General features: G+C 37.4%; 1 protein-coding gene across 1 annotated transcript; it reads right to left on the bottom strand.

Moving 5' to 3' along the window:
• Positions 1–1,993: 1,993 nt before the first annotated feature.
• On the bottom strand, positions 1,994–12,328 carry LOC143570743 (ubiquitin-activating enzyme E1 1-like). Its single transcript, XM_077056318.1, has 7 exons — positions 12,238–12,328; positions 11,018–11,370; positions 10,638–10,855; positions 5,918–6,712; positions 3,934–4,802; positions 3,424–3,856; positions 1,994–2,724 (listed from the first exon to the last, which is right to left on the bottom strand). The coding sequence occupies exons 2-7, from the start codon at positions 11,352–11,354 to the stop codon at positions 2,128–2,130; spliced, it is 3,249 nt and encodes a 1,082-aa protein (XP_076912433.1). The 5' UTR covers positions 11,355–11,370; positions 12,238–12,328; the 3' UTR covers positions 1,994–2,127.
• Between the last annotated feature and the right edge of the window lie 2,683 nt (positions 12,329–15,011).

Below are 15,011 nucleotides of genomic sequence, written 5' to 3'. Positions count from 1 at the left end.
GTGCACCTTATTTTGATATGGGTGTAAAAATGAAAGAAAAATTTAGAAAATATTTTCAAGAACTACCCGCTGTTTTGACATGTGCTGCTGCGTTAAACCCTTGCATCAATGTTGGTGGTGTTGAAGCTTTAATAGAAAAAATTTGTGATGAGCTAGAGTTAAACGACGATCAAAACCCCTATTATAGCCAAACTTTAAAGAATGCTTTCAACACCACCTTGTCAAACATGTATGATGTCTACCTTACAAAATACGGGTCGTCTTCCCAAATTCATGACTCGTTAAGAGCTGTTGCCCAATCCCAATCCCAAACCGACCTTGAAATGGGGATGTACTACATGATTTGGGAAGACGCCGGTAAACGTCAAAAGGTAAACACCCCAAGCAGTGAACTTGGAAGGTATGGTGGTACCAACTTTGTGAAACACATGACTCCGGATGAATTTAGAAGTCTTGATTTGCTGGCTTGGTGGAGAGGTAAGGAGGATGAGTTTCCGATCCTCGCCGCCATGGCCAAAGATTTACTAACGGTCCAAGCTTCCACGGTAGCTTCGGAGTCTGCTTTTTCTGTTTCTGGCAGGGTTATATCGATTAGGAGGACTCGACTCACTCCACCAGCTATAGAGATGTCGATTTGCTACAAGGATTGCTTGGACTCTTTAGATAGGGCACAACATCAACGCTCACTCGAGGGGGAAATGGAGTATGAAGCGGGCTTGTACGAAGACGAGGTCAATGAAGGACACACTCAACCAATGACCGATGAAGAAGCTGCGTACGACGATTACCTAAGAAATAGCTCGGGATCGGGTAGCGAAGAAAATTAGTTAAAGAAACAGCAAACATGGAGGCAAATAATGAGTAAGAAACAGCAAGTTGTTCATGTAATCGTGTCTAAGCATTCTTTAATGTTTGTATTTTTAAGTTACGAATATGCGATAACGATTTAATGTTTGTATTTTTAATGTAAAAACTATAAATGAAAGTTATGTGTTTTTAATCTTTGGTTTGTTGAAAACACATTCACCAACACACACTCATACTCATCTTCCAAGCAAAGAACCCTAACAACGAAAGCAAAGAATGGCTTCGGTCAGTCCGTTTTGCCTTGTAGTTACCGGTTTGCCTTGTAGTTACCGGTTTGTTTATACTGTGAAAAAATAATGGTTATTAAAAAAAAAAAAAAAAAAAAAACCGGTTAACCTAAAAACCGGTTATTAAAAAACCGGTTAATAAAAAAACCGGTTTATTAACCGGTTCTAACCGGTTTCTAAACCGGTCCTAACCGGTTAGACCGGTTAGGGTTTTGACAGACAAAAACCGGTTATTAACCGGTCCGGTTATTAACCGAACCGGTTTTTTTCCGGGCCAAAAAAAACCGGTCCGGTTAATAACCAAACCGGTTTTTTTAAAAAAACCGGTTTGTGCACCTCTAACGGAAGGTGTGGATTATGTGGTCTAAACTCTAAATCATCGCTACACTTGATGGTAAAATGTAGGATAGTTTAGAGGGTAAAATCTTGGACAAGTCAATATGGTAAATACTTAAAAGAGTTCCCAAGCAAACACAAAAGCAACTCAGATGAATGTCATGCGATTCAAGCTATATTGGTTAAACTTTATATGGGTCACGACTCACGACCTTACTCCCAAGTCCCAGCAATCCCAATCTTTTAGTTTTCCTCGACACCATTAAAAGTTATATGGGTTTAAACTATAAACAAATATAAAATGGATTCATGTTAAAGCAAAGCTAAACATCAGCGGAAGCACATGGAGAGATAAACGGGTGTCAATGGACCGAATATTGATGTGGGGGGTGGGCCGCAAAACAGCAGCCAAAGTTAAAACGTTCAGGCTCAATCGTTCAAAACTTTCATTCTAAATTGAGTGAGCTATTCGTCCTAAATTCATCATACTAGAATCATGCATATATCTTGGTTTAGGAGGGTCCAAACCTATAATCAAACACAACCCAACACCAACAAACCTTAAAAGAAAACAAATGCATGAGACGTTAAACCATGTTTTTAACACATAACATCTTGGTTTAGTAGGGTCCAAACCCTAAAATGCATTAAATCCAACAACTCTCATGATTAAGTAAAACACCACGAGACCGTCAATCTACCTGAAGTATACCGAGACCTGAGGGATGTCAACTTCATTATCCTCTTCATCCTCACAAGCAACCACCACATCGATATGGCGGCGATATGGGGGCACCTCCGCCTTAGCCACTTCTTTTGCCAAATTCACCATCTTTTTATCCATCCTATCCTTATGCCTCGGGAACATGCTGTTATAAAGCAAGCAGCTTCCATAAGATATGCTGTAAGCGTTCAGTCCTTTGTTTTTAAGCCACTGAAGAAGCTCTCTTAGAGTCGGGTTATCTCTAATGATCCAACGGTCCCAAACAGTCCAGCTCAAGTCTTGGTGTTTAATCACTTTTGGCGGGACTGGTTCAGCCATGGAGAATAGAGGCAGTGCCAGGTTGGCAAACGTGTTTCTGTAGTCTTCCACTTTGTGACCACCACTAAGGACCTTGTAAAGCTCCAGACATACAAAACCGGTCGCCATGGCAGTGGCGGTTGCTATGGCAGGAATAATCCTTCCAGCGATGAATTTGGCCTTCAGCTTATCGACTTCCAGAATGCTGTAGCTTCTAGCTCTCATATTAGCAAGTCCGGCTATTAAGTCCATATGATAATTGGTGTCATCATCCTACGCATTCAAAATTAACAATTAGGTTAGGTATGCTTTCGGGTTTTTTCGGTTTTACCATTGAGCCATGAAACTTTTGGGACAGAAAATTTTGGCCCAAATGCATCCTTCTTGTTAGAGTTACATTCGGGTCTACAAGTTTTGGGTTACAATATTTATTAATTAAGTTGTTATAAATTAGTTGATACTTGGCTTAAAAAATGCAAAATCCACAAATTTGGTTCAGTTCAGCCTTTTCGGTTTTTACAGAAACATAAAAACAAACCTTCAGGTTTTATGTCGTTTCGATTATTTCGGTTTGATTCGGCTTTTCCAGTACTAATTGCATGCAAAACCGAAAATTTGGTTTTACGAAACGTAAAACGAAAACCAAAACGTTGATTTTTGCCTGAATTGGATTATTCTAGTTTGGTTCGGCCTTTCCAGCTTTAATTGCATGCAAAACCAAAACCAAACCAAAAACTCAGTTTTACAAAAACCATAAAAACAAACTGTCATTTAAGATTCGCTTATTTCGGTTTGGTTTTTCGGTTTCATGCACACCCCTAGATCGCCTCAGGCACGCCTTTTGGTACCAAGATCAAATATGATTACAAAACTTCTATCATTTAAATAGCAATACAACTTGAGTGTGCGCGCACACACATGCACAGACACACACACACACACACACATATAGAGAGAGAGAGAGAGAGGAACCTTTTCAAACTGAATGGGGTTCATCCGGAAACCAGGTGGAAGGTTCATGTAACACACATTTAACTTGTTGACCAGTTCATAGATCACAACAGAATCATCAATGGAAGCAGTTGACATACTAGTAGCCTTTTCATCCGTTACAATTTTAACATCCTTCTTGGGCTCAAAATCAGGAACCATCACATTACCGACAGCTTCAGCACACCTTGCAGAAGATTTGACCCACTCGGGAATCGGTATACCATAAGTTTCTGCTCTTAATATAGATGCTGCAATAACAAATCCAAGGTGACTTTGATCTTCAACAGAAAACTGCAACGGGCGCGGAAATCGTTTCGGAGCAGACCAAAATGGGGTCCCACTGCTGTTCACAGAATCTTCAGGGAAAGTGAAGGTTAGCTGTTTCACACGGTTAGCAAAGTAGTCTTCAAACCTGATCACATATAGAAAAAGCATAAGAACATGTTTTAAGTGTTAAAATAAGTAGTAATGTAAAGAGAGAAACATTACTTCAAGCGAGCCCAAGTTATGCAGTCTTGAAATGATTCACACCGCTCCTTCTCGAGGCATTCAAGAACGCGTTCCAAGTTATCTCTCGCTTGTGCATCACCGGCTTTTTCCATTGCAGAAGCATATTCACTTGGATTTGAGAGGTAAGCATTGGCTTCAGCTGGTGTCTTTTCAAGCAACCCTTCAAATTCTGACCGAGCCCAAGTCAAACAGTGATCAATGTTGTGTGGGAATGAATGGACAGTACACATGGGCGCTTGTTTCTCGGGTGGGTCCCGTGAAGCACCATAATTTTCAGTCAAATGAGGGATGACCATCTGTGTGTTACACTTGGCACCTAAAGTTCCTGACTCTAGAAGCGGTTTCTGAAAGTACAAACACCTCTGGTCAATATAAAGCCGTGCGTTCACGTTATCGAGAGCATTGACCACAACACTAAGATTCTCCCAAAAGGTGTCATCAAACACGTTTTCGGAATCTGGGCTAGCGCGATTTTGAAGTGCTTCAATTTTGAAACTAGGGTTGATCAAGGTGGCAGCGGTTGCGGCGACCGTTGACTTAGCTTGACCAATGTTCCAGTCTCGAAAGAGAAATTGTCTGCTAAGGTTGCTTTTTTCAATGACATCATCATCAGTGATTGTTAGTTTTCCTCCATTACCGCAGGAAACACCCATTAATGCTAGATTTTTCAAAAACTCACAGCCGAGTGCACCTGATCCCACAACAAAAACCTTGGCTTCCTCTAATTGTTTCTGAAGTTTAGCCCCAAAGACTGAGATCTGAGCATCATAACGGCTGTTCAAGGGCTTTAAGTCATTGGGATCCAAAGGCTCAACAGGAAGGGACTCTAGTGAGTCAAAATAGAAGAACTGTCCAACAGAAAGAAAGAAAAAGTGGGTCCCGTTAGATGAATTGCACACACTAATCAAAAAAAAGTTGAACATGTAAAAGGGTGTTTACATGTGTTTGAAAAGTGATTTAAGTGATAATGAGTAACCGGAATTAGATAATTATGTGTAAGAAAACATGTTATAGAAAGTAATGTTTCAAGGTGCTTCACTGCTTAAAGTTGCAATGATCAAATAATCATATGTAGTGTGTTTGGAAATTTCCGATTATTTAAAAGGATAATCGATAAGGTGAACCAAAAAAGGCAGTTTTCAGGCCTGTAAACAAACAGAACGTTCAGTGAACCGCTGGGCAAGAAGTTAGTTTATGTTTGTTTAATTGTAAAACGAACTGCAAGGACAAGTTTTTGACTAAACAAACGAACTTAAACACATGGCTCATTCATTGTGCTCGTGAAAGTATGTTTATGTTCGTTCATTTGAACTCTTTTATGTTTGCATTCATTTATGTTCGTAAATATACTCATTTAAATTTTTAGGCACATAACAATTTGGTCTATACTTCTAATTGGTTTTAGCTCAATCATGCCCATTTATCTATGTTCAGTAATGTTCATTCATTTAAATTCATGAACCATTTGTTTATAATTTAATGAACATAAACAAACACAAACACAAACACATTCATTTTGTTAACTAACAAACACGAACAAGAAAACCCAGTTCGCTTTGTTGTTCATGTTCAATCGTTTGATCAGTTAAAGTTAAACAAACAAACACAAGCATGATCTGTTTGTGTTCTTTTCAGTTTGTTTGCAAACCTATCGGGGGCGTTTGTTTACAAACCTATCAGGTTTATGAAAGAGACGGTTTATGAAATAGAAATAGAAGTCACTCAATTTAAATTAAAAGGGGTATATTTGTAAACTTTCTTTACACTCATAAAATAGAATTTGTTGCGGACACATAGAAATAGAAGTATTAACAATAAGATGATACAGCAGTAGAATTTGTTTAAAAATCAATAAACTAACATTAATAAACTGATTATCGCAAGTTCAAATCTCAATATTCAGATAATCAATATCAAATTGCAAATCCAAACACCCTCATAAAACAATATGTAGAAAACTAACCTGAAGTAGAGGATGGAACTTTCCAGAACAAGCCTTAACAACTTCCTGTCCGACAATACCACCAAACATAGCAGCCATGGGGTTCAAAACAGCCCGTGCACCAAAAGCAAAGTTCCTAATAATCTTCTCATCAAGCTCATCAATCTTTCCATCTTTAAGTTCATCGTTCATATTAACAACCACGGAAAGAAACTTCCGAGCATCTTCTTCAGATCCAGCAACAGGATACCGTCCCAATTCAGACACATACTTATCCAAAGCTTGAAATAAAAGATGCAAAAGTGGAGGCCGGTCAAATTTAGAGAAATCACTAAGAAGAAATTCACCAGGGTCTTTAATAGCTTCTTCCAATGGCTTAAATTTCAACACTTTTGGTTGTTTCAATTGAGTTACAATTCCACCCTTTGTATATTGACCATATTTTGTAGTGTCTTCTTCAATACTGAATGAAAATGGTTTTGCATTAATAACCTTTCTTGGTTTTCCATCATTTAGTTCTGTCATTCCATGGACTTCAGAGAACACAACTAGATCTCCATCTTGAAACTCGAGGCGTTCATCATCAACACATGTGACAAGTGGCGGATTGTCATTGCTTATGGATGCAATGATGCCTGTGTGTGGGTCCTCCCCGTCAACATCTGAGACAGTGAATTTGGAGCCAAAATCGCAAAACACGCTACCAAAAAGACCACGTACTTCGGATCTTATAAAAGCGATTGAAGGCTCGTGGTTATGGCAAAAGTTGTCAAATTCAATTGCTTTTTCCAAAGAGATATCTGTGAACACTACAGCCTGCATAAAAAATTTCAATGTTACGATGTAATTAGCAAGTGAAATACATAAGGCATAACTGCAAGCAGTGAGATTTGAGATGACACATGCACAGATAGAATATAAAATGCCAACAAGATATAGAAAAGCATGCTTTTGAGTGACACTCATATCTCAAAATGCCACATCCCAATGCTGATATCAACAGATACTAAATCATGCATTATGAACCGCATTTAATCATTTTTATTAAAAAAGCCACCTAGCTATGGATTTAATATAGTTATTGCATTATCATAACTTTGTTGGCATACATTCAGGCTTTCTTTTTCCAAAATGTTTGTTCCCTATGTTATGACTTATTAAGATTGTTTGCATTTATCTAGTTCGGTTTTCAGTGCTAAAAAAAATAAGCTTTTTGATCAAACATCTTACAGGTTGTGTTTAAACAGATTTCAGAAATCATCATCATCATCATCATCATTGTACTCCGTATATCCCACCAATAGCAAAGCTATGGTAGAGTATGAGGAGGGTAAGATGTAGACAGCCTTACCTCTACCCCGTAGGAATAGATTTCAGAAATCAAAGGCATGTAAATATCAAGAATAAAAACTTCTACACATTAACTCAAAAAATTTATGACTATGAGCAAAAATACAGGGAAAATAGCGTAGAACCATATTATTGTTGATCGTGCAACTCATGACGAGAGAGAGAAAAATAATTGAATTAAAACTGTAACACATGTTATGGTGACAAAGAGAAATACATGGTTCAAAAAAAATGTTCAAAGTACGCTGACGTGATCAGTGGCGGATCCAGAAATTTTTTCCAGTGGGTTCACTGTTACATAATAAATTTTCGGCTTGGTTCCGACGGTTCGGGTCAGATATAAAACCAAGACCAGTACGCACGAGATAAGGTTTAGTGGAGACAACAAGTATTAGTGACCTATAAGTCATGCCTATTGGTGGCAAAATGAGTTGGTCGGGTTGTCTAACGGACTAATGGATTCGGGTCATAATAAGATTAAAACAGGTCAAATGTGTTCAATTGGTACATTTGTCATTTGTTTTATTACGTTTATGATGATGGTGAGTGACGACAACCGGTATTCACGTCCATACCAACCGTCTGTTATATGATTAGGTGCTATAAAAAAACAAGATATCATTTAGTTACAGAAATAAGCTTAGTGATTTATGCTAGCCTATTCTATTAGCTACAGTTTTATTCCCATTTATACAGTATGAGGTTCAAATATGAGTGTGTGATTGAATAGAAAAGATCTTTAATTCCGCCCATATGATAAGTAACCACCTTGACCATTTGACTTATATAAATTGATAAATGATAACTAAACAAAAAGGAACACCAAAGAAAATTAAATGTTAGATGATGATCTTTCATTACCATCACAGTAGCTTGCATCTCAAGGATGAATTGCAGCTAGCATGATAATTGTGGGCTACTCCCACCTTTTCCTAACCCGAACAATAACTTTATTGATGGTTTCAACAAATCAAATCAACAAATTTCAGCGTAATCATTCTAGTTTCAGCAATAAACAAAAAATATTCGATCAAAAACATCAAATTTAAATGAAAAATAAGCATATACCGGAACAGGTTAATGGATTAAAATCTATTACATAAAAGTCATGAAGGGGAGCTGGGGAGAAAAGCAGGCAAGCAGCGTTGTTGGAAGGCGACAGGCGGTAGCTGCACTGGTTTGGCCTAAGGTTCAATGGAATTTTGTCAAGTAAAGTGGTGGCTGTGTGTCTGCTTAATGGGATTAAAAAAATTATGTGTGCAAGTACAGGAGTCGAACCCGGATTCTCACGGTATATGGGCGGAGTACTTACCACTAGACCATTACCTCTATTTGTAAATGGATTTACTAAAATTTTATATGTGGGTTCACTCAAGTATTTTATATAAACGTTCTATTAAAATTCCGAAACTCAGTGGCTTCCGGTGAACCCACAGCCAACATAGTAGATCCGCCCCTGGACGTGATTAAAATATAAACTAGCAAGTACAAAAGTTGTTGCTACACAGTTTGGCATGCCTACATATTTCATGATGTGCATGCTTTCCTTAGAATCAAGAAAAAGGTCATTTGACTTGCTTCAAATTTTACAGTGGAGGTATGGAACGTTATCTAGGTTATGATATTTATTTAACAGCTATAATGCCAATTCTAAAAAACTTGTTACGATATGTCTAGCAGCATATGCTAACAGAAACTAATTGCAAAAACGACTGGCACATGAGAATCAGTACACCATGTCTCATGATTTCTTAGTTGGTTTCTAGACTTCATTTGTTCTTTCACAATATACTTTTGTCCACGGTTGTTTTATGTGACCTATATGTTTGTATATGTTTTGTTCTAGATTTTGCATTCACATTTTATAAGATAACGCAGCGTATACCTTTTTTATGGAATTCTTGAATCTGTACATAAAATTTTAAAATTAGGATATCACTCAGTATGTGCACCCATTACTCCTGTATTATACTTTGAGAAAGCCAAAACTGGTGCATTTCAATCTTTGGGTATCCCGAAGTGTTGGGTTATGTAGATACCGACACTTAAGATGACTCATGATGTTTACAGTAAACTGATAGTAACTGTGGCTCTAAACATGTAATTACTGAAAGATAATTTTGAACCGTTACTCATTTTCTCTGTTTAGGGTAAACTGATAGTAATTGTGGCTCTAAATATGTAATTACTGAAAGATAAATTTTGGACCGTTACTCATTTTCTCTTGTTCTTTAGCTGACACAAGGGAATGCTTACATTGAACTACTTTAGATATCAAATATCTAACAAATGCTACAAGCAGAAGTTACCAAATGCTACAAGCTAACTAAGAGAGATACCCACACCATTTAACTACAAAACATCAGGTTAGGACTTAGGACAATAGCGACAGAACGGATTAGGACAATAGCAATACCTATAAGTAATCCAAATTTGCCGCATCTCCAAATGGCTTCCATGAAATAGTGACCGCCTATAACCACCCTAAATATAATCAGAAGTACAACAGCCATAATACTTCTAATCTTATTTTGGGGGGGGGGGGGGGGGGGGCAAGATTGTTCGCCATTGCACCCGATCAGTCTCATACTGGAAGGTCATTTGGAGATGTGGCAAATTGAATACCATACGGGTGTCGTAATTGTCCTAATTTATTCTATTGATATTGTCCAAACATGTTTTAATACATGTTTTGTAGTTGAATGATGCAGACATCTCCTAATTAGTTTTGAGTATTTGGAAACTTTAGCATGCAGCATTTGTTCAATATTTGACTGCAAAAATAGTTCAACAAAAACAATCTATTGTGTCAACAAAAAAAAAACTAGAGAAAGTAACTAACTGTTCACAAATTATCTACCAATTATACTACACATTGAGAGCTACAGTTAACCCTATACTTGTAAACATCATTAGCCATCTTAATGTACCAGAATCTAAGCCACGCTTAAGGATACCCAAAGAATGGTATGTATCTTGGCTTTCCCAAATATAATTCAACGCAATATCCAAATTTTATAATATTATGTATAGATTCAAAAATGCCAACAAAACAAAAATATCACATAAAACAATTGTGAATAAAAGTGTGCTCATGAAAGAAAAAACAAAAGAAACTTAGAAACAAGTAAACAATCATGAGACGTGGCATTGCATCTAAAATGTACAGCATGCTTCAAAGCGAATGTAAAAGAAACAAAGAATAAACATAAACGACACAAACATATCCCAAAAAATGATCATAAATGATAAAATCATGACTGTGAACAAAGAAAAACAAATAGAACATAGTAAAAAAAATACTAAAATCATCAAACATGGCACTTTTGGATCATAAAATGCACAAAACTACCAACATTTAAAACCAGCTAAAAGCCACATACTGAATTACCTGAAACTCAGACAGCTGCGCAGTAGTTAATTCAGTTGTTAATGTCGAAATAACAACAGAATTGTTCAGTTCTTGCAATTTGTTAAGGGAAGCAAGAGCTCTGTTCCTTCCAAGATCATCTTCCGTGAAAATAAAATTGCTGGATAAATCCCACAACTCAACAACTCCCTCATCATGCAATGTCACAGACTTCACACCAGCAAGAATAAGATTCTTCGCTGTACAGAGTGTATATAAATGTTTCAATACAACATAACAGAAGAATACAAAAAATATATGATAAAATAAACATTTTCAATAGCAACTTCTTAATAAGAACAGAGGCATCCCATCTCATTATAAAAGATAATCAAAACACAAATGTGCAATCATAAACTCACCAATTTCAGCACCAAGTCCCTGCATCCCAGAGACTAGAACATTAGAAGCAAATAAGCGCCTCATAGTCTCACGACCATACACTGCAAGCTGTCGGCTATGAAGATCCTCATCAATATCCGACTGGTTTGATTCACCACCACCACCAATGGGCAGTTTCCCGTTAGTGGTACCGTTAGAGTTGTTGTTTCCTCCTCCCATGGTTACAACAAATGAAGAAGTGTCTGTGCTTGTGCTGGCGGTAGCGGCTGATGAAATCAGGTTGTCAATCTTAGTCCTCTTGATCAAAGACTCATCTACTACTTCCTCTCCTCCAGCTGATCTCTTTCCAGGAAGCATAAAGTCCGACGGTGAACTGATCAAACCCAATTTCAGTCAGTCAAATGCAACAACAAAACACAAACCCTAAGTAACTAAACAAAGTTGAATCAAAACCAACCTACAGAAACAAATTAATCACATCTCATCTCCTTGTTTATAATTCATACAGTTTCAACTTCGAACAAAATCACTCATGCATCAACCCTAAGAACACAAAAATATTTTGACTGCAGTCAATGCGGAAAAATATTGGATGTTGGTCAAGGATCGATGATTTATCGGTTACCGCGGTAAGATATCGGTGGAATATCAGCAATTTTAATATCATGCAGATATATATAATTATATATATACACACACACACACATATAGCAATTTAACACTAACAATTCAGTATACTCTCCTACCATTAACAAATTAACCTTTTACAACTTAGAAAAACACTAACAATTGTCACAAGTAGAAACTGATTTAAGACTTCAAACACTAACATTAAACACTAAAAATTGACAATTAAGACTTAAAAAACTGATATCGGGAAAATCAGCGATATGTTGGTCGAATATAATAACGGGACCGATATTTAACCAAGGAACCGATAACCGATAATATATCTATCGACTGCATAAAATCCAAATACACAATAACGCTATAATCTCTTTCCAGGAAGCATTAAGTCCGATGGTGAAAAACAATACACACAGAAACCCTAATTGAATCAAAATCTGTCAACAGATACAAATTGAAGCAAATACATCATCATTTACAGTTCAAAAACATAGCTACATGATTTCGATCTGGATCGTTCGTACGAAAACGATCCTGGTACATCGCAATTCGGATGATGCAAATGGGGCTTGAGAAAATCAGGTGGACGAACGAGTATTTTAAGTATTATTACCTCAATTCGAAGGACAAAAATGAAACCAAATTGGAGCTAGGGTTTGCGTCGCTTGATGAACGATGGAGAAGGAGAAGCGTAGGATGAACGTGGAGGTGGGGCTAGGGTTTAGTTAAGTTTGCCTATATTATCATTTTACTGCCTCTATCTTCACTACTTTATATTTGCTCCCCAAACTTATATCTTCACTTCTTCGGGTTATTTATTCGGGTTTCGGGTTGTTTGGGTCAGTTTGTTTGGGTTTAAGCTCAAAACAAATTGACCCAAGAACCGGCCCAAATAAATTCGGTTTGTTCGGGTTTCGAGTTGAACGGGCCGAGTTAATTCGGGTCGGGTTTCGGGTTTAACAAATTAAAAATATATACCCACCTTTGACAATATTATAAATTAAAAAACAGTATTCCAAGCCGTTATAAAACCATAGTATACAACCACATTCAACAAATAACATATATTATTTAGCAAAACATGAAATTTATCATATACAAGCATGCATTAGACCGTATGAAAGAGTGTTGTAGTATGTGAATCAGTACTTGTGTAGATTGAAGAAACATGCTCAATACATATTGGTTTAAATACTATACTATTTAAGTTTTTGAACTGAATATACATTCTTAACATGCTTTATGGTCATTAATGCATTGGGATGTGATAAATCCAGTATTATCGGAGTATTGAGGACAATCGAACAAGAATACATGAGGTCAATGTGTTACTTCACCGCTAAACTACCCTATAAAAATTAGGGATACATGCATCGATGTATTATACTTCAGGTTATTCGGATCAACCCGAATTTGGGTATTTCAATCCAAATACCGACCCAATTATTTTATCTCGGATTCGGGTTAGGAGCTTAATCGGTTCGGGTTATTCGGGTCTCGGGTCGCTTCGATTCGGGTTCGTTATTCGGGTACGGTTAAAAAGCACACCTATAACTTACACGAAGAACTCGGCTTGTGTAGCTTACACAAATGATACTACTTTATATTTGCTCCTTAAATTTATAACTTACACGGAGAACTCAGCTTGTTTAATTTACACAAAGCTTGAGCTCGGGTATTTATTATTTCTTAATTTATTTTTTTTTTGGAACGAGCAACTAAATAACGCCGAGTACTCCGTACGTGGTCCCCAATGGCTAAAGGTAGCCCGAGCCGGCCACGAGTCCGGACGGACGGAGCCCCTAGCGGTCCATCTATTGAGGGATTCCCCGAATAAAACCCGACCCCCACTACCGCCAAACAACACGACAGCGAGGAGCCGGTAAAACCGGGTGAGATCAGGACTCGAACCCTAGCAAGCCAGGATCATCCTTCATATCTCCCATATAAATTGGTGATAGTGAGGTTTGAACCTCTGACCTCTCACTAATAAAGTGAGTGCTCTACCATTGAGCCACATCCAACTTATTATTTCTTAATTAATATTGATAAATTTATAATTATTTTTTAATATTTTAATTTCTTCATTCTACATTTTTATATATAGCATAATATATATTATTTAGTTATTTTTTCACAACATTATATAGATTAGTTAATATTTATTAAATATGTATAGGTGCATATTATAAAAGTTATATTAATGACAGGTTCTTTTAGGCTCATGAGGCCGCTCAAGCTCAATAAGTAAAGTTCCGACTCGGGCTCGTTTATTAAATGAGCTTACCTTTAGGCTCAGCTCGGGCTCGTTTAAGCTCAGCTCGATCGAGCTTTTTCATGAGCTGATCTCGAGCAGCTTATGAGTAGCTCGACTCGTTTTCACCGTACCGTACATCATACCGGAGCGATCCGAAATTAGCTACACCCATTGTACCGAATTCTAGAGACTTGGAGAATTGCAATCCCGTACAGGAGTGTTGCACTAGTTATCTTGATATTTGACTTCAAAGATTTTCTTTATTTTTCAATGGTCATTAAATTTTGTTTCGCCTTTATTCCAAATTTTTTCTTGATTTTCAAAAATATTTTTCTAAAATGTGTATGTATGATTTTAACCCACCCAACGAAACGAACCATGCGGACCATGCGACGAAATAAGTAATTACGAGTGCACGCTGATGTTCGGTTTATTTGTACATATATTAGTATGTTAACTTAGTCGTTTTACTTGTTTAGTTTAGGAACTTTGGTACTTCATACATGTTTATTGTGTTTCAGGTCACAGGTACTTAACGCGTTTAATTTGGACCTGTACGAGCATGGAATGAAGACACGGGATGTCCAACACGCGAATCGAGACAGTTTTATGGACTTGCTGACTGAAGCCACCCATCACGTAGCGCGATGGGTGTGGAAGACAGGTAGCGCGATGCCCTTCATTATTGACTGCGTTGACTTTGGTCCATCGCGCTAAGAGAGGAGACCATTGCGCTACGCGATGGTCCCCAGAATCGTGAAAGTTAGGTTTTGAGTTTATATTACGTTTTGACGACCCTAGACGCCATTCTTCACCTTCCAGGCGATTTTCAGAGCAATAAGGAAAGCCACCATCACTTCCAATCATCTCCAAGCATCATACATGTCATACCAGATCATAACTGAAGCCCGAGAGATGCCGATGCGCGGCTAGTTCCTTTGAGTCATGCCCGGGATGTAGAGTATTGTATCTTTCAATTTTTCTCATGTATTAAGAACGAATTGATTGTAACTATCGTTGATGTTAATCTATGAGTATTGATGTCTAGTATGATTGTGCACAACGTTAGTTTAGGTTTATTTCGATCAGAACGATTAGTGTGCCAGTTGCTATGATAATTACTTGTAGGA

This window comes from Bidens hawaiensis, unplaced genomic scaffold (assembly GCF_021521415.1).
Source record: "Bidens hawaiensis isolate Kalapana, Puna unplaced genomic scaffold, B.hawaiensis_p1.1 tig00025023_1, whole genome shotgun sequence".
In the NCBI taxonomy this organism is placed as follows: Eukaryota; Viridiplantae; Streptophyta; class Magnoliopsida; order Asterales; family Asteraceae; genus Bidens; species Bidens hawaiensis.
Note: the sequence above shows the minus strand (reverse complement) of the source record. Positions and strands in the feature narration are given on the sequence as shown.

Excerpts from the sequence above, each read along its gene's own strand:
- LOC143570743 (XM_077056318.1), bottom strand. The coding sequence starts at position 11,354 with ATGCTTCCTGGAAAGAGATCAGCTGGAGGAGAGGAAGTAGTAGATGAG. Across the intron at positions 10,856-11,017 it reads GGGACTTGGTGCTGAAATTG|CGAAGAATCTTATTCTTGCT; the intron begins GTGAGTTTATGA and ends CACTCTGTACAG. Across the intron at positions 2,725-3,423 it reads ACCCCATTCAGTTTGAAAAG|GATGATGACACCAATTATCA; the intron begins GTTCCTCTCTCT and ends TTGAATGCGTAG.